The 21,207-nt window shown below is 33.2% G+C and overlaps 1 protein-coding gene across 2 annotated transcripts in view; it reads left to right on the top strand.

Annotated features, from left to right (window-relative positions):
• LOC123694763 (lachesin-like) overlaps positions 1–21,207 on the top strand; it is a 52,667-nt gene that overhangs the window by 16,910 nt on the left and 14,550 nt on the right. Inside the window, exons 3-5 of one of the 2 annotated variants that reach the window (XM_045640335.1) lie at positions 13,937–14,043; positions 16,372–16,557; positions 16,906–17,098. In XM_045640335.1, coding sequence (XP_045496291.1) covers positions 13,937–14,043; positions 16,372–16,557; positions 16,906–17,098 — 486 coding nt within the window. Of the gene's footprint in view, positions 1–13,936; positions 14,071–16,371; positions 16,558–16,905; positions 17,099–21,207 lie in introns of both variants that reach the window. The other variant, XM_045640333.1, reaches the window with a different exon arrangement.

Raw genomic sequence — 21,207 nt, 5'->3', positions numbered from 1 at the left:
GACTTACTTACGATGTTAAAAAAATTTCGAGTGCCTTTGCATAAAATAAAATAAAAAAATATTAAACATTGAACCTGACTAATAATTTCGAATATTAGTATAGTTTGAAAATAGAATACTTATCGTTACAGTTTATACGGTACTAGCGGTCCGCCCCGGCTTCGCCCGTGGTACATATTAACGTTTTCTCTACATAAGAACCATCCTCGTACTTCAAGGAATATAATAAAAAAAGAATTATCGAAATCGGTTCAGCCGTTCTCGAGTTATGGAATTACAACGAAAAGTGGCATTGATTTTTATATATTAGATAAACGCGAATTTTCGATAAAAATAAAATTACCTTATACTAAAATTGGAACTATTTGTGCACATTGGAATATAGGATGGCTTCAATTTCACGCTTTTCTACCGACCTCGTGCTCGAGGTACCACCGCTTAGAATACGATTAACGAAAGATATGGTAGTGGAAATATCTTCGCGAAATTAAAACAATTAATATTATTTAGTAGCTTGGTTCAATGGAATAGCTTCAATTAACCTTTATTTGACCATACATTCTTATAGGTCAGGTAATAAAGCTACGTATTTGGTTTTCGGTGTTTTTTAGATTTTGAAAAGGTGTTAGACGTCATTTTAAACATGTAACTAAGCTTTGTTTATTTGTGTAGTGTGTATACATTTACATAGATACCTGTATTGTGTAGAGTGCACACATTTAAATAGATACCTGTTTACCAAAATAATTAATTCATTGAGTTTTGACGAAATAGTTTATTTATAAGAAAACCACAATATCTACCACAATGCAAGCTTTTGTTGTTGTTTGATTTATTTTGTATTGGATTTCATTAAACTTTTGATGAGTTGATTTGTTTGTGAAATTGTTTAGATTGAATTAACATTGAAATACATAAATGACATAAAAATATCCTCTCCTTTACCATTCTATACTGGTAGTTTCAAAGAAAAACACATCAGAAAATAATAGTTGTGAATCTCTCAGACAAATTTACCCTCAAATAAAAATAAAAACACGTTAGCGTGACACGGATGAACCCTTTCAGGACTGAAAGTGCAGGTTCTCGCAGTCCTCATTGAAAAGCGGTCCACGGGTCACGGCTTTCTATAAAAACACGCTTGATATCCTAACCATCATAAACATTAAGATTTTCGTTGATTCATTCGTTGTTATTTTGATAGAAAAATTGTGTAAAACGAATTTATTTCGAACTAGCTTCCGCCCGCGACTCCGTCCGCGCGGATGTCGGTCTTCGCGTGGATGGTTTATTTCTCCATTTTGAGTAACTCTGACAATTAAACATCTTATAAATATCTATTAGACCCAAATACGGCTAGGCCTATAATAATACGCAACGTGTGTTCGCGGTTCTACAGAACAACGTCTTTATAACTGAAAAGTTAAGATTAATTTTTTTCTACGTATTTTTCCAGGATAAAAAGTATCCTATTTTACGCCCAGGATAATAAGGTATAATTATACCAAGTTTCATCGAAATCGAACCGTAAGTTTTCACGTGATGCCTTCACATACAGACAGACAGACAGACAAAAATTTTTTTAATCACATATTTGGGTTTGGAATCGATCCAGTAACACCCCCTGGTATTTATTTTTTCAATATTTTCAATGTACAGAATTGACCCTTCTACAGATTTATTATATGTATAGATTTATTTTTGTTATTTGTGCTTGTTATTTGTTCTGAATTCATTTTACATATTTCCTAAATTGCTATTTTAATCCAGAATTCATGCTAAAATTGATACCAAAATATATCAATACTACCTACAATATGATCCTTCACAATTATATAAACCAAAAGTAAACTTCTAGTATCAATAGACACTTAAATTTGTTTCCGCAAACCCTTCCATACTTCGAATAAAATTTTGTGTTTGCAAATAGTAGATTAGAAATGTGCTTAAACTACCAAAACAAGCGGCGAGATCAGCAGACCGTGTTTACTTGCAAACAGAGAAATTAAATTAATCTCGCTGTAAAATTTTCACTCGCCACCTTATCTTGCGTCGTATTGTCATTTTATTGTGCCTACCCTGAAACCATTAGCGAAAATGTCACAGTGCTGGCATTGTAATCGCGCGCCCGTGGCTGGCCCACACAATGATGCGGCTATTCGACCTCGCCATCCCGCCCGCCCTTACCTTTACGCTATCATACAAATTTGACTGTCTATAATAAACGGGGCCTCGTATTATTTCGAGACTATATTGTGCCATCCGATATATTTGAATTTTATTGGAGCACCCTTAAAAACTAATGTACAAAAAGCTCGCCTCGCCGCGAGAGTATGAATGCGTAAACAAACACTTTTACGATTTCGTCGTGAACGCTACACCTCTTGAATTCTTTGCATACGAGTTAGAAAATCACACGCGCTCGCACGGAGATTCCGCTCACGTTGTGAGTGGCCGACAAAGGAAAAAGGGCTTGCATATCTTATTGCCACCTTTTCCAAATCCCTACTTAGGAGTCTGCGGAACGCGAAATACAACATACTAGGATAATTTAAGTACACGAGTTAGCATGGACGTGATAACTTTGAGCAAACCTTTTCTCTGAATCCATTTTATTTTTGGTAAAAGAACATCTCATAATGCATATAAATTTAATACATTAAAAAAGTTATTACCGGAGCCTATTAGCTGGTGGTGCTTACGTCGCGTAATTTTTCCATCAAAATGTCACTACGGTTTTTCTTGTAATTAATCAGCGAGTCAATGAGCCGTTCTGTTTGGACTTATCTGATGAGCAATCCTTCCCCTGTGATTTACCAAAGAACATTAAATAATGACCCAGCAAATAATAATTGACAAACAAAATGTTGTATAAAAAGCATAGATGATTTTACATTATCGAGTTCAACGAACTCGTGATTCCGTGTGGGGTCGGTGTTGGAGACAGACGCGGAAACAAAGCTAGTATTTATGACTGTTATCTTATTTGCATGCAATCCAGAGTATTGCTGCCCCAGTTTCACTATGTCGTACCGCCTTTCGGCATGTTTATAGAATATTTACTCATAAACATGCAGATTGCGGATGGGACGCGTTTTTTATGTTAAAATATAGAAAGGGGAGCTATTTTATTTATTACCCTCTTGACTTGGTGGCGCGTGACAGTGAAAGATTGCGTGAAATGCATATGAGAATTAAAATTTTGCCTTTAGCCTATAGTGCTGTGGCTCATAATGTATTGTTTGAAAAGCCCTTTCCTTTACGATAATTAAACAATGGTTTATTCAAAGGCTCTATTCTGTCATAACAGATCTCGAATATAAAATACAATTTTAGTAACAAAGTTTTTAGTACACAAAATTAAATTAATGATTGTTATAAAATGAAATTATTTGTTGTCTACAGAAAGTTTTACTTTTGAAATTCCGCTTATTATGTCAAAATTAAATAATAATGATCTCTTGTTCCTGAATTATAGAAAGCGGTTAGACTATTGCTTCGTGTGAAAAATCGTCTTTAAAGTATATGTTATCAGTGTTTGGAATAGTGTTTAATGTTTCATCTTAGGGATGAAAAACAATATAAATATTATAAATACTTATTAGGTCAGTTTATTATTACTTAACGCTCCTCTTACTGTATTCTGCATTCTATATATTGTGTCATAACAATGTTTCAACTGATTTGAGTGACTCCTACTCTTTTCAAGATACCTTTAAGAATTCGCCTTTGCTTTTTATTCACAAAAAAATTATGAATTAATAGCAGCTTTCCTGAAAGTAACTCTAGAGAAGTAAGCAATAATTTCATTCAACATTCAAACAAATAGTTATCCTGCAAACAGAATTTTTAATAACTTATCCAAGGCTTGAATAAAAAACTTTTTTCTTGAAAATTTCCTGGCAAAGTTACACAAATAATCTGAGAAATAGTTAAACGTCCCGACGCCTCATAACAGCATATTTTGCGTCAGTCTGTTGCGTTTAATGCTTTATCCGCTTTTAAACTCACTGCTCAGTATATTTAAGACTTTTAGTTGCCTTCAGCTATGTTCTTTTAACTTTGTGTAAGCGGTTCAAGAAAGGTTCGAGACGTAAAGTCGTCGATCGAATTGTTTGATTTGTTTTTATTACTGATTGTATTGCGTAATATAAGCTGATATATGGATTTATTGATTTGAAGAATGGTGTGTAGTAGAAACAAATCTCTACTTGAATAAGGAACCTGTTAATTAAAAAAAAACTTGAAAGAAATTTGGGCGGTGCCGGCGTGAGTTTAGTTATAATACTGTCACAATGCTAGTCGGATAATAAATACATAATTTAAAATGGTATAATATAAATCTCTCTCTCCTCGATAAATCATAATATGAGCAAAGAATTTGCTTCTAAAATAACATGAAAACAAAATTAAAATATAAGTTAGTTACTTTTAAAATACTGTGCAAAGTAATTTCTTTAAAGGACGCTGAATGAGCTTTGAATATTTTCCAGTCATTGCAACACCGGAATATTCCTACTTAATTAATGAATCGACGTCTACAAACATACTTGATCGAAAGTTTCGTGAGTCGGATCCCGTGTAGACATTAGAGTTCAGTTGACACATTACGGATGAGGCTGAGGTAATTAAAAACGTGACCGTCGTCACTTGTCCGCCGCCCATAAGGGTTTTATCTACTGCACACCATTCTCACCGACGATTTTGTTTATTAGAAACAAGCTCCGAATTCGGACTTCCAATATTTTTATTTCGCCTATCGCGTTTATAGAGCCGTTACTGCGAAATGTGACAAACGAGTTTACGAGATGTAAAATTGTTATGGATAATTGGATCTGTAGATGTAAACGGTATCTTGAATCGCGGCACGATATGAATTTTATCTTCGGAGAGGTAATGATAGCGGAGTGCTTTAATGTCTTGAATATTTTTAATCTTAATAAAAATAAGGTTGTGAATATAATATTAGACTCATTTATGTAAGAATTTTGGTATAAATCCTAGAAATAAAATACAATGATTCTTATTTTATAATGGGGATAGGATGGATGAACTTTTCTATATGAATGAATATATTTTAGGTTACAAACATTACCTACGCAAATAGTTTTAACAGGCTAGGCTTGGTATATTGGACACTTTGTACCCGGCCAAAGTGGACAACACGACGTACTGCGTGCAAAATGTTCATACAATAATGTCAATAATTGGATGAAAATAATCTCATATTATTTTTAATTTGTTTACAATAAATATAACAATAAAAAGTACAGTTTTAAAACCCTTACAAAAACACCCTTTAGTAACTATTATTTAATAACGATTTTATCAATCATGGAGTTATTTTTTTGTCGGTCGCAAATAAGTGTAAAAATGAAATGCTGAGTTCGATTGTCCCAAATCTGTCCGTTTAAAGAGTCGAAATAGAGTCCAAAAGAGTCAGATACACACAAGCATACGAAACAAACGAAAAATGCGTGACTATAGAAGAGGTTTCAACAGAACTGGTATATTTTGTTCCTCATAATATTATAACATATTACGTTTGATGATCATAAACCATAATGCTATCTGTACACCGATTCCCACGTATAAACGAGCAATTTGTCGTACAACGTGATGAAAACTCGCATAAATAAATATACTCAATTTTAAAGCTCTGTCTAAGTTGGCACCGCTATTTCACGCATCAAACTTTCCGTTGACGAAATTTATTCATGACGTGATCCCTTGTAAATACATTTGGGAGTTTATTGTCGTAATGAATTTGATATGGCTTATGAAAACAAGCTTATCTTTACATATTTATATATATTTAGTTCGTTCATTTTAACTGGCTGTTTCATTTGCTCTTGCTCGCTGTGTACGGCCGTAATTTCGATTTCAATCTGATAAAAATTATATTATCCCGTTTATGATGCGATGGTAACAATGCACCTTGTTATATTATTATATATTTTAATACTTATATTTTGAAATATGAGCTAGCAAGCTTCGTGCTAGCGTTACAGACATGTTTTATTTACCTAAAGTCCTTAAGTTCCTTAAATTCGAAATTTCATAATGCATTTAATATAGTTTGTCATTTATCAAACGGAATTTCTGTTTCTCTAGAGTCTAGATAATAAAATACAGCATTGAAAAGTCCATCTTTAATCTAAAAATACACACAACTTTACTTCTGTCATGTTTTGTCTCCAACAATTCATCTCAAACAATACAGACAAATAAATTAGAAATAAGTATTCTTATCTAGTTATTTTAGGTAAGAAACTTATGAAAACAATAAAAATAATAAGTAAACATAAAATATAACTAGTGATAGAATACCGAATTAAAGTCAACCGCATGCTCTTCGCGGGTCTAATGAATTAGCCGTTAGAAGGGAATTTAGACACCGCGATGGCATTATCATATATTAAATACACTATTAAAAGTTTTAATACGATTAAAAAGATTTATTCACGGAGAACATGTCCTATCAAAATATCTCGGGCCACACGTTATGTCGGCACATTCTTCTCCTAAATTGAAATTCTCGAACGCTCTGCCTTCGCAAGCGGGACGGGGTCATGAAGCAAAAGACAAATAGAATGTCGATTAATACCGTCATATATACCTAATATTGATAATATTATATTATTAACTTGCTGAATATAGAAATCTCTATTTTAATCAAATTTGTATGTCGTTGCTAACTGAATATACGAATCTATTTTCTAGTTTTAACGTAACCTAGACCTACGTCTAACCGCTAGAAACTATAAATGACAATAAACACCGAAAAAACAGGAATTGGACGAAATATTATGCTGTTCAACCGGAAAAATGAAAACACTACACCAATGCAACGGACGAGCGAACTAAAAATCTATTCAGAGTAATTCAAATCGATAGCACTATCAAAATGCGTCCGTGCAACTCTCAAAGGCCGACCCGTCAGACCGCTTCAAAGGCTCTGTTCAGAGGAAACAAGCCGTACATTCCCAGATCAATGTACAAGAATATAAGAGCTCATGTCTCCTATCCTTCTATACATGGAGCTCACGGCTGTTCTTATTTGTCTGCGCCGCGTTTGACCGTGCGGAGCTCCCACAATAGTGACAATGAATTCATCCACCCTTTGTTGAATACAATTGATGATAAATAATACAATGAAAGGCTCTTGTGCTGTATTGAATTTGTTGTAACTCGAAACAAAGTATACACATACTTTTATTTAAAGTAATCTGAAAGAACCGTTGTATTCTCTATGAGCGGTGTTGAAGTAAAAGAGTTAAACATAAATGTCTGGGGCAAATTTAATCTTACCGCAAGGACTTTGCTAGCGCTCTCATACTGGCGCCACTATTAACACTTAATTCAAATAAATTTAGTTCCTCCTCATATAAAAGATTAAAACATCATAATTGTTTGGGTGAAAATAGATAATAAAAGTTTAATATTTCGCACTAAAGGCTGATTTTTCAATCCTTGGTTAAAATTTATCCGTCTAATAAAGTTTTACACGAACATATTTTTAAAATGTTAAATACGGACAAAATACAATTTTGAAATGGTAGTTTAATACGTTATTCGATGAATAAGTTATAACCAACGATTGAAAAATCAGCCCTAAGGATAAATTACTAAATTCCCATTACCTACCGATAAAATTATTATATAAACCAAGCAAATAGTGCTATTTAAATGTAACAATTCAGCCCGCATACTAAACCTGTATTCATACTCAAACAAAAAAATAATGAAACAATGAACAAAACAAACTTTTACCTGCGTTCATAGCAATAATTGTTTTTCGTTTAATAAAAACTGTTATACGCTTTATTCACGTAGGTACATTCATTGTTTCTTATGCTCGTATTTGTAAAGTCCTACGCAAATTGTATGAAAAATAATAATATGAATAAAATTTTCCATATTCTTAAACACTTTACAATTTCCTTTCTGATTAATAAATAAAAAATTAGACTTCTTATAACTAACTGCGTCTGCTTAGTGCTTGTAATAGCAATTACTATTGCCTCCATCACAAACATTTTATGAATCAACGTTCAAAGAAAATTCAAGTGAAGTACAGGATGGAGCAATTATTCAACTTATTCATGCATTGTATTTCCGCTCATTAGATGTATATTTATTTAATTTACAACGGCTGGGGGTCGACGATAAGCTAAGGGGCGCGCGCCTCAGACTCGTCGACTGAATAACAATGCATGCGGGTAGCTAAAACGGTGCTTTTATTTAAGAAAATTTATTCAAATAAAGTAGCATAAACGTTCAGCGCAAAGGTCTTTTGTTGTAGCATTTTATGAACTCGGAGCTGCTCCATTCCGTGAACTATGACACGACTGTGACGCCTAATAGAATTATGCTTAAAAGAATCCGCTAAGAAGGGAAAAAGTAGCTTGTTGCGGAAAATATTACAGTAGACGAGTCACGAGACACTTCAGCTAGATGTTGTGAACGTAATTCACTTTAACTTGATGATGCACTTTACTCACAGTAGTTATAGTTTATTCAAATACTTTAAGAACCTTTATCGAGTAGTTGATTTTTGATATTGTGTTACCACTGAAATTTTAATAAAATTGAATAGATGGTGATGTAATGCAACGGATTAGAAATACCACGAATTATTCGCTTTATTTTACAAATTTTCTTTTAAAATTAGTTTATTTAGTCAATTCGTTTTGTTACAAACGTTAAAGTTTCATTGACTCAATCAGGGACTTATTTCAATTTAACTCGTATGCCAAAGAGCGCCAAATTTTTTTCAAAATTATCTTTTGTTTCCATAGATTTTTCACTTTAAAAGCAAGAAAGTCAGCGAATATATAAAATATAATGTTCACTACCTTATATTTTAAATGCCACATTTATATAAAGCGTTAGAAATGCCGAGCTGAAAAATTATGAAGTACATTTAAAATAATCGCATTCTACCCAAGCGCGGGTAATACTACGCGCTCTAGTCTTAAGCGGCTAAGATATTTGAAGTGCCTCGTTAATTGTTATGTATTAGGTGTTGTGTGTAGATAAGATAATGAAGAAATGTGGTATTTCGAGTCGAATCTGAGGATGTACACATGTAAGTTGACCCTCGTCAGGGTGAAAGCGCAAAGTGCTCCGATAACCGACGCAACCGCTTTTTGATAGCATCACTTTGCTCAACTTGCCATCTGGCGGCCATTAGGTCCCGAGCTTGGGTTATTGAAAAAGTACCGCGAAACCCACGCTGCTTATATGCGTGATGAACATTTTTATTTCCCAATAATGACGCGTGTATGGTAACGAAATGAAAATCTGAGTGCGAATGGAATGTATTAACGTTGGAGCTAGAAAATACGCTAAGAATAGAACTATCCTATGATTTTGAAAAAAAATAACGCTTTATATCCTTTAAAAAATCCTGAAATTGTGTGGGATATAAATTATAAGTCTCATCTATTTCACGACTTTACAGTTGATCAATTTTTTATTTGGCTCTAATTGAAGTGCAACCGACCTCTCGCTTCTTACTCTCAGGAAGAAAGTATTTATGCTCATATAGAAAACGTGTTTGTCTTTGCCGAACGCAAAGAACTAATCCAAGAAGAACAGTTGGAATTAATACCATATTGATTAACGATTAAAACAATGTTAGGGACAAAAATAACAGGGAAATTCTTATCGCGGTGTGATAAAAAACAGAATAATAATTGTGTATTACAAAATAATGTATTCCAACTATTCCAACTGAATTACTTATATAATATTACAGAAGATCCTTTGATATAAAATTTAAGATCGTATTATTCATAAGCATATCTGGATAGTACAATACTCCATACATTCGTCTGTTATGTATATTAAATGTAATAAATACTACTTTACCTCATAGACAAGCTTTAATCCTTTTAAAGTGAAGAAGTGATAATGCACATTACAATCAACTCCAGTGCAATTCTATCGACGTAGTAAATGAGAATTAAAATAAAATTATTTAACATTTTAGTTGTTACTAAGCATCTAAAACATCATTTTTAATTTTCCTTTAAATCAAATACTACAACAACTTTCTGGCTGATGCATCAAACTAAAACACCGTATTCTCAACATAAAACTAGCACTATCATAGCGTAGACGACAAAACAATTGACATTATAACATTGTTCTAATCTTAAACATCTAGAGATAGAACAGGAAAGAATGGGAAAAATCTTATTTTTCTTCCGCCCGCTCTCGGTTTGTTCTTCGAGTAATTGGTAGTCGGTTTCGTCGGTGCGCTTCTTATTTATCTTGCTGGTAATTCGTTTACACGTGAGAATAGTTTCAACACGTGCCTCGGTCAAGATGTCTTTAATGAATTTTCTACTCGCCTTTTGAGGTCTACCTCTTGTTTAAACTTTTAAAGTTAAGTGGTTCTGGCTTTGTCTTATTGCTTTTAGAAGTTGTCTTTCCGTTATTATATATTGACTAGCTTACCACCCGCGGCTTCGCGCACTTTGTCTAAAACCTTATAAATTATATACTAAAATCTTCCTCTTGAATCATTCTATCTATTAAAAAAACCGCATCAAAATCCGTTGAGTAGTTTTAAAGATTTAAGCATACAAAGGGACATAGGGACAGAGATAGCGACTTTGTTTTATACCATGCAGTGATGATGCTTTAACAAAATTACTATCCACGTATTCAGACATACTATGTAAATGTTAATAAATCAACTATAACAATATGTGAATTACTTTGGCAGTACCATATCTAATTTCGTTACTGTAGTTTCAAGGACTTGGAATAGGTAACACAACATACGATAGTAAAGAGATTACAAGAAAATAGTTTCCTTTCTAAATAACATAATTCACGTCTCATTAAATTGGTACACTAGAGATAATTTGAGATGATATCGCCTTCGAAATCAAATCGAATTCGTCCACATTTCTATGTAGACGACCTTAGCAATTAAGTCGCACGAAATATTTAATGAACAGTGCTAGTTTCGCGGCGGAAATGACACTTAATCGGCTTAACTTCGCCTCAAAACTTACCCCAAGCCAACTCACCCCTTCACCAGCCCCCGCACCCCCGTGCCCCCTCACCACCCGTAAAATACGCTGCATCAAAGAAGTTAGAGAATGTGCAATTATGAGATTGTTTTAATTTAGAAACAATGTTGTTAAAGAATTCACTTACTTCGACCGAGCTCTCAAAACCCAAACCAAATTCTTGGTTTTCTGCAACATTGTTTCAGTATTATTACTCCCAGTCCGGCGTTATTCATTTTAATTTGAATTATTTCCTCTGTATCCAATGGAAGTACAATAGTTTTTAAGCTATTGCATAGCTTCTATCGCGGGCCTTGAGCGCGGGGACCGAATCCAGAAATTCCGTAACGAAAAAACCTCACGCTCCCCAATCCAATGGGCACGGAGGTGTGGCTTGAAGGCATGCTATGCAATAGCTTTACCGCGGCAGTCCCCGAGTGCCACACGTCTTTTTTTATTTATGGAAGTACAAAGTGTAAATATATTTTTTTTCTTATCTACTAAAAAGTATCTCTAATAGCATTTATTGTAAAACTACACATTCTTATTTTCACATTAACTTAACAAAGATTTATTAAAAATATTGTTAGAAAAAAAGGCAAAACCTAATTGATTCAGTTCAATTTACTCCATCTCCAACAGAAAATTATCGAAACTATCTGTACCGTGGAGTTCACTTGACCCAACTCGAAAATGGACTTGAACTACAATAACAAGGACTACAACATCTCTTAGAGTTTGTCATTTAAATAAAGTTTAGGCCAACATTTAACTAGTTATGGCAAACAAATTCAACTTCTCTGAGCCACGAAATACACGCGTCCTTCGAACATCGTAAGAACTTTCAACTTGTACTTTCATAAAATAAGTATTATTCTTACGTAAAATTATTGGAATAATGATGTTTTCTGTTTTCTAACTCGATCCTTTTTAACTTTTGCAAATATAGTGAAATATTTAACCTCTTCGATGCTTTTCAGTTTTCTTTGTCTACGACACTAAACAATTTATTACGCCGGTTACAAAAATTCGCAATAACAATACCAGTTTAAAATATTACCAACTAGGATCTGCGAAATCTCTAACTTGTAAATACATCTAGGTATATAACTTGCGATGCAATTCACACAATCGATACCCTTGGATTAATTTTGAGGCACTCACCATATCGAATATTCTCTCCGTAAATAGCTTACTGTATCGTCTTCTATATTCGTACCATAATATCTATTGCCTAGATGTTTGTAGGACATGTTATAACGCCGGCATTTTAGCGTAGCGACATTTGCACTTGTGTTTCAATTGACCCATTTGGGCGGACCACACGTTGTCGTACAAACACGACGGTATTGGCTCGCTTTGATGCACTCTATTTTTATCAGAGCTCTATATTCCGAAAAGTCAATCCAACTTTGCAGGTAGGTATAAAAGATTTGTAGTTTTTTGCCTTTACGTTCTGAAAAATTTAAGGATATTTTCAATCAATTATCTATACATAATATAATAAATCTGTAGAAGGGTCAATTCTGTACATTGAAAATATTGAAAAAATAAATAGCAGGGGGTGTTACTGGATCGATACCAAACCCAAATATGTAATTAAAAAAATTTTTGTCTGTCTGTCTGTCTGTCTGTCTGTCTGTATGTGAAGACATCACGTGAAAACTACCGGTTCGATTTCGATGAAACTTGGTATAATTATACCTTGTTATCCTGAGCGTAAAATAGGATACTTTTTATCCTGGAAAAATACGTAGAAAAAAAATAATCTTACTTTTTCAGTTATCCATAGACGTTGTTCTGTAGAACCGCGAACACACGTTGCGTATTATTAATTTATTATAGGCCTAGCCGTATTTGGGTCAGATAGATATTTATAAGATGTCATTGTCAGAGTTACTCAAAATGGAGAAACAAACCATCCACGCGAAGACCGACATCCGCGCGGACGGAGTCGCGGGCGGAAGCTAGTGTAATATTATATTTCTTTAACATTAAAAAATATTTTTTAAGCCTTTTTCATTTTAAAAGTATTTATTAAACAATAGTGCTAATATTATTATTTCCAGCATAAAAAATATTCAAAAACATTCAAAGCAAAAAGATTCGGGACGTAAGACCTATCCAAATTCCGTTAAACTCAGATGTAATCGGTATATTTGAATGTCAACAAATGACGTAGCCATCGCTATTCTATGAGCAAATAGATAGTCTTCACTTCCGACACATGTTTCCTTGGACACACGACTGGTCACGTAGAATATTGACGCTTCCAGCGATCCATTCGTTCCGGCAATACAAAAGACTCGCCAAGATATATTTAAGCGACTCCCAAAAATACCTCTTGAATTTTGTATACCTTGAAGAAAGATTTTGGATGAATTTATGTAGCTGGAATAAAACTATATCTATATGAATATAATATTACACCTCCAATACTTAATTTTTAAGGAACTGCAAATTGTACTTCTTAAAAATAGATACTAAATCGTACAGTGTTTTAAATTCATCATTAACGTTTCCTATTATCCACACAAAACATGAACGGGAGCTTTCTGTTTAAATAGATCCAACGTTTTGAATTCGAAACTAGTCTTTGATATTCTCCGTTATACAAATGTAAATTTTGTGATATAAAGCCTAATCTATTACATTTTAGTATACAATGTCATACCATTGAATTAATTTATCTTACTGTACATTAAAAAGTTATGAATTGCAATCCTAAGCCTGTATTCCTAATCCTAATTCTAAATCTTAAGTAAAAAAGTCAATCATACATATTTATTAAAAAAGGAATAAAAGGTATTCCACGATAGAATGTAGAGCATTTACAATCTCAATTACTTTGTTTAGTGCCTGAGAAATTTCTGTTTTCTGTTTAATGACATTATTTTCCGTTTCAGCCCTAGGTCTGGAACCGGACTTCTTGTTCCCTCTGGAGAATGTGACCATCGCCCAAGGAAGAGACGCAACGTTCACCTGCGTGGTTAATAACCTCGGTGGTTACAGGGTGAGTGGCGACTCCGCCACTGCCAGGGTGTGTATCAAACTAACTCAATACAGCTAGCCGACTGAATAGAGGAGCACTCTGCACTTCAGAGATAAGATCTATAATTGTAAGACACGGTCCCGTTATTGATTTGTTATTTATTCATAAATCACGCTATTCTCAGCGCACATATGGGCTATTGGAAGAGAAACAGGAGCTGAATGGTAAAATTTATACAAATATTGCTCGTAGTTATCAAGCAGCAGCTTTTTAAATTTACCACGTGTAAATTATTTATTTACCTGTCATGTATTCATGTTTTGTTTTTTGATTGTTCATTGACAATTAAATTTATTGATCAATGCTTAGTTCAATTTTAAGAAAGGACAAAAGGCAATAATTCTCAGCATAAGATATAATAAAATAAAATAAATATTAGTCTCAATTATAGATCTTACTTAGACCTCTGCACTGACTATCACACTTCCTGCACACTTCTTTAGCACACGACTTTCTATGCACTTTCCATCACTACTTAGATACTGTCTCTATCTAGTATAGAGTGTGACACGATAACTTTCGCACAGACTTTGTTCACAATAGTAGCCTAGTTGGTAATAATACAATGCACCACTTGCACCGTATACACACACGTACATAAATTAACTAAAGCTCAAGAATTCACTATAAAATCGCCGCCGTTTTATACGCGGACAATTAAAGCATACATTTTTGCAAAAATATAGCATAATAAATGCATACTTTCTGGAACGTTTCTTGAGTTTAGTATTTAATTAACTTCAAAAGAGCATGCAAACACAATCGCACTAGATCTAACTCTTTATAATTATTTTTTAGTTTATTATAAGTATTTTGTTTTAATTATCTTTATATGGTCCAATATAAATGTATTTTTTCATAACCAAGCAAGACATAAAAGTTTCAAGATGATAACATCTATGTTGTCTACTAATTGTTTCAACAAACCTCCACTAGGTTATTTCATCTAAGTAAGGAGGGCTTGCAAAACAGTCACTTTACGAAATTAAAATAAAGCCAGGACAAACCCCCTTGGTCCCTGTTCAATCATTTCGAGAGGCAGAGCTCTCAACTGTCCCCACAGCTAATCTACATCCTATGCTATTATCGAAACATTTGTTATGTTATCTCTATGTGATCGTACATGATATTTATAATGATAGTTTTCATCATTGAACGCCTTGCTTTTTATTTCATTTACCAAAATGAGTTCGCTATTATGTTTGAAAATAGAAATGCTCTCAAACCACATAGGATAAATTGTAAAAGCACTAACAACATTAAACATAACATAACTTCGATATGCACCGCTGGTATGGATGAGTTTCTGGTAAATACTAATTTATTTATATATCTTTACATAATAACATCGTTTTAGTTTTATGAGCAATGCATTTGAAGAAGTTATAGAACATTTTAATTGCAATATTTGTATTCAAAAAATATAATTTCTTTGTTAAACTTTATAAGCTTACTTCTAAACTTGCATTGTTCTTTTCAGTTTTCTTTAACGTTCGTATGAAATGAAATAGGTATTATAAAGAGTTTAAGATATGAATGAAATAAGGTTACTGCACTAAGACTTTTGTTTGTGGAATATAAATGTACACTTGTAGTAAAAGTTCCTTTAGGTACCCTAGAGCACAATTTAGTGTTGCACCAGTTGTTTTCAAATGAAGAAAGCAACTAAAGTAGAATCTTCACTCTTATGATAGCACTGATCTCTTGTAGCGCACTTTGCACTCGTAAAATGAATTACATTACTTAATACTTAGATTTTATTTCATATCTATAATTAATGATTAAAAAGGTAACCCATAGTCCGCAAATTTAATCACAAGCATTCTTTGGAAGAGTTTATGCCATATTTTTGGGGACAGACACTTTTTGTAAGAAGCTATGCAGGAAATTAAGTTCTATTGCGATGTCGACGCCTTTGGTGAAACGGCCGAAACGAGGGCGTTTCTACCGCGCGCCCACAGTGCGCCTCATAGCGGCTACCAGACGAAAATGTAATTAAAAATTCCATGAGCATTTTGCGAGGTTCTCGCAACAAGATAGTGTTGCTCGCTCGAGGATCGTTGTCATGACTGCCTCTTGGGAAGAATTCGCTTGTAATTAGACTTGTTCTTACAAAAATTCAGCGCTCAGATATCCGACAGTTGTATAAATTGTATTGTATCGTTGATCGAATATGCAGGACTGAGCCCGTTCCGTTCCAATCTTTTTACTCGGAACTTTCTGTCCGACTGCTTTGTTGTTCGAAAGTTTATGTATATGACGGATTGTTGGATACATTTCCCGAGACAGGTAGCGTGGATCAAGGCGGATACAAAGGCAATTTTAGCTATACACGAGCACGTGATCACGAACAATGCGAGGTTGAGCGTCACCCACAACGACTACAATACCTGGACACTCAACATTCGCGGAGTGAAGCGGGAGGACAGAGGACAGTACATGTGCCAAGTTAATACAGATCCAATGAAAATGCAGGTAATTATTATAATTTATGCCGTTCTATTAATTTCAACATATTGAATTTCATTATATATAATTAATTGTACGAATTAATTATCTTTATAATATTGAATTTTGGATATCAATGGATTCTTTTGGCTGGAATAAACGTTTGTAGTATGTATGTATGAATAAACGTTAGTAATATGCCAGCAGTAATCTCATTTTCGGGCTATGTCATGAAATTAGTATTTAAAAGCAATTAGCAAATTAAACAAGTAACTATAATGTTAACTGAATACATACGTAGATAACGTAGGTACTATGATTGTCTTGGAACGGTATTAGTATAGGTATGTGTCTTAAACTATTTGTTCTGTACAGACAGCGTTTCTAGAAGTAGTAATACCGCCCGACATCATTTATGAGGAGACGTCTGGAGACATGATGGTGCCTGAGGGCGGTTCTGCTAAGTTAGTGTGTAAGGCTAGAGGATACCCACCACCGAAGATAGTATGGCGGAGAGAAGATGGAGGCGATCTCATTTCTAGAGGTGGACCGCAAGGAAAAACTAAAGGTACCTTATGTACTTCTATTATTAGATGTTGAATTGTTTCAGATAGATTTGGAAATAGAATTGTGTATGCATGTGAATGTAAAATACACTCTATGTATCTGATTTGGATGTATCTATCAAAAAATATTAATGGTAATGTCGTGATATTTTTCATTAAGTCGTAGAAGTTATAAACTATTGTTAAGTTGCGCGCGTGGAAGCTTGTTGTAAACCTTCATAATCATATCATTGAATAATCTATTTAGGTACCACTTTTCTATGAATAAAGCAGATTATAATTAAAAGAACGACCACTAAATACCTTGCTGAATAAACACATACGATTGAAAGAAAAAAAAACACGAATAACTTAACAAAATATAATTTCCACCGGACATGAAGGCGATTCTCTCCCCTCGTAACCGGAACTTTTTTGTGTTTGTGTTAAAATGTTATTACAAAAATTTACCTGAATTGTATTTATTTTTTTAGAACTATTTAAACTTCTTAATACTGTTGACACTAAATTATTAGATTCGTGTTTGAGAAATTTAATATATGATTTCAATCGTATACTAGGGTTGTAAAAAACCATGACAAATAATAAAATTTGGTTTCAAAATGACATCATTAACGCAAGTGCTGATTAGATTCCATTATAAAATAATGTCCAAGCGCTTCAATAAACAATTAATGCAAACTACGTATTATCGATAAGCGATATCGATATAATGGTCGATGTTCGCAGCTCAGGCTAGGTACTTGATATTCGTAATACAACATACGCATATTTGACAATATAGGTAATATATGAAAAATATATTATGTATAGTAACAATCTCGCCGTAATAAACATAAGTAACAATGGATCTTAGTATTGCCTTGGATGTCATTATTTTGGTCAATAGTTTTATGTTTAATGAATATTTAACTTATAAGAAAATCAATTCGAAAATCATTTCAATACAGCCCTCTACATTTGAGATGTATGTACAGACAAAGAGGAAATCTTCCTGTTTCTTGTTTCTTGCTTCTTCAAAAACCATAACGACCCCTTATATGTATTCAATATAGGTATGTAAATATGTTACGTTACTTCTTATATTTTTCGGTACCATCGCAGCAGCAATATTTTGAATGCACGGAAATATTTCCTTTCCAAAAGATAGTACACTAGTTAATGCAGAACGGAACTAATGTAGTCATTTTCAAATAAATCATGAAATAACGTAAAATTTATAGGTCTGGGATATCATGCAAATTTTATGACTGAACGTTTGCGTGCTATGGCCGTATTATTGGGATACTTAATTGAATTAGTCACATAATTGTATGTGCATAGCAAAAGATTACTAAATGCAGTGTGTCGTATATCAAATTAATTGATTAAGTTTGTGTTGCGTTAACGAACTCTTAACGGTTATTAAGTCTCCATATTTTACATTTTTAAATTATTTATTGTATTTATTTTTCATGGAGTTGTATTAAAACATTGTGTCCTGATAAAATATAATACATCTACACTGAATATCGAAATTACTAAATCGTTCTTAATATAGTCGATGTACGCACTATTTAATTGTGAGTTTGATTTCAGTTATTAATTATGATAAATGTATTATGTAAGATTATTCGTTGAATATTATAATAAGATTAAAGAAACGTTATTTATTACGTACTATTAAATTGGTCCACCGATAGACATTACTATCGTTATAAAAAATTGAAGACATTTAAAAGGTCATCGTGTACGGCACAAAACAGTTAAGACAGTTGCTAAATAAATAAACCAACATTGAAATAATTGCTTTGTAATTCACCTTTTCCTAACTTTTCTACGAAAACATTCAATTCTTACGTAGAATGATTTATTTATGAAAAATCACAATCTAGTGTTCATGCAATAAATAAAACTGCAATTTCAGATGAATACACAATTTCATACCGTATTCATTTGCCATTTATCATAGAGTTAGTGCCGATAGACAGCGCAGAAGTTTAAGAAACGTCGGTGTATAAATCAGTGCTTAAAATATTCACTATTGAATCTTAGCAGTAAATCAGACCGCACTGCCTCAGAGCTCCTATTACCATTCACACCGCCCTTTCTAATCCCACGGGATTACAATCTCGAGACCGTCCGGGAATAATTACTTACCTACTCATCTCTGCATTCGGTCAAATAAATACCCAGATAAGGGTTATCTTGCGATCGTCCAATTAAATATCTATGAGATCGTTTCCGAACCCACAAATTTTTCATGAGCCGACGAATTCATTCAAAAACAGTTTAACTCTAATTTTAATTTAAACTTCTCATAAAATTAAACAGCAACGGCAATCGTATACAAATTATCGTGCTCAAATTTGAAATTTTTAATTATTCTGATAAATTACAGTGGAAATTTTAATACACGATAATTATCATGTTTCGATGGACCAAAATTACTTTAATATATTAATCATGTATAAATGTCAGATATCGACTGTTGAGTCATAAATTTTAGTAGTCATTGCGAGCGAGTTTAATAATTTCAAATATTGTTGATCAGATTTTCATTTGAGCTAAAATGATCGGCCTATATCGAGCATGATTTGAATTTCATCTATTTATACTTAACGTTATAACGGAGTATGGAAAAATATATCGTTTGAAAGGTAATAAATACTTTGTAGAAATACTAATTATAGTTATAAGTAAAGGGGATTCGTGACGAGTAGCAATTGGAAACTGTAGTGACAGGGTGATTAATCGGTAGGTCCTACTTAACCCCACCACTGTTCGAGCGCCGTCTGCCATCAGTCAATTCAAGTTAACAAAGTACTGCTGGTAATGACTTTCACAGAATGTATACAGGCACACAGGCTTTGAGATTAAAACGCTGCCATTGCTCTCCTCGCCTATAAGAAGCGTTTACCCGGAAACTCTATAGAATAACACGGCAGTTATTAATTTATCTGCGCGTATACTCGTAGTTCAAGCTATCAGTATTTCCCGGAACACTTTTCAATACTCCATAATTGAGTATCAAGTTGAAACCCTTTGCCGACCAATTTTAAATTACCTGACGTCAGTAACAATCATCAATTTGAGTGAAGAACTGTAATTAAAGAAGCCGTTACAAGTTACCTCCATAAATCTGAGCGGGAAACAATACAGGCTATCTATTACATGCGCCAATTTCTTAACAAATATTCTCGAACGTTGTCAGACTTAACCAATTTGGTTACGTCCAACTATTGACAAACTTTTTGAGTATTCCTTTAAATAATTTATTGTAATTTCTTCCGTTATGAAACACTACACATTTCTGAATTTTAATACATACGCGTTGTAGTAACTCTTAAATCATTATAACAGTACAAAAGGTTTCGTCGCGAAATGTCCCTTAACACCCCATATAAAACATATTTCGATGACAACAACGTGTCGCTTTTAATGTTCTAGCGTAAATTATGTAGATAAGCGAATGAATGGAGGAAACTTACTCGAAGACTGATGCAAATTAACTCCGCCATCCTTCCATTCGATGCTTTTCATCTACTGAACAAAGTTAGATACAGATAATATGAATACCTTATTAGATTCTAGGAAAACAAACTTTATTATAATTAATGTATATTGCCAACTTTAATTAATGAAATCATTTCAATAAAATTGAGTAACGAAATCTAATAACAGAAAATAAGGAAAACAAAAAAAGGAAATATTACAAATTATAATGAAGAAGTATGTGCCAGGAGAAATAACATGACGTATTTTTACATAATTTATTTAATTATAATTCTAAAAGTATTTTTAATGAAGAACTTAAACATTTATACGCAAGAAAGCACTAGAAGCTCAAGAGTCACTTGACTTATGACACATCGACAGGCCAAGTTTATACAACGACCTGCGATGAGACATAAATGCATTGGAGTCGCATCACTAAAATATATTTTTTTTAAATGAGTTTAAATTACTTGATTATTAAGTGTTAGATCGTTGCTTTATTCATATTTATATTTAATTCTATTCATGTTTAATTGGACTTAAAGACTCCTTAGATTTTTAATATAGAACTAAAAACGTTATTCATGTAAACTTTTTAAAGCATTTATGAATAGTCAATTTTTTAAAGCCACCA

This window comes from Colias croceus, chromosome 1, assembly GCF_905220415.1.
Source record: "Colias croceus chromosome 1, ilColCroc2.1".
In the NCBI taxonomy this organism is placed as follows: Eukaryota; Metazoa; Arthropoda; class Insecta; order Lepidoptera; family Pieridae; genus Colias; species Colias croceus.
Note: the sequence above shows the minus strand (reverse complement) of the source record. Positions and strands in the feature narration are given on the sequence as shown.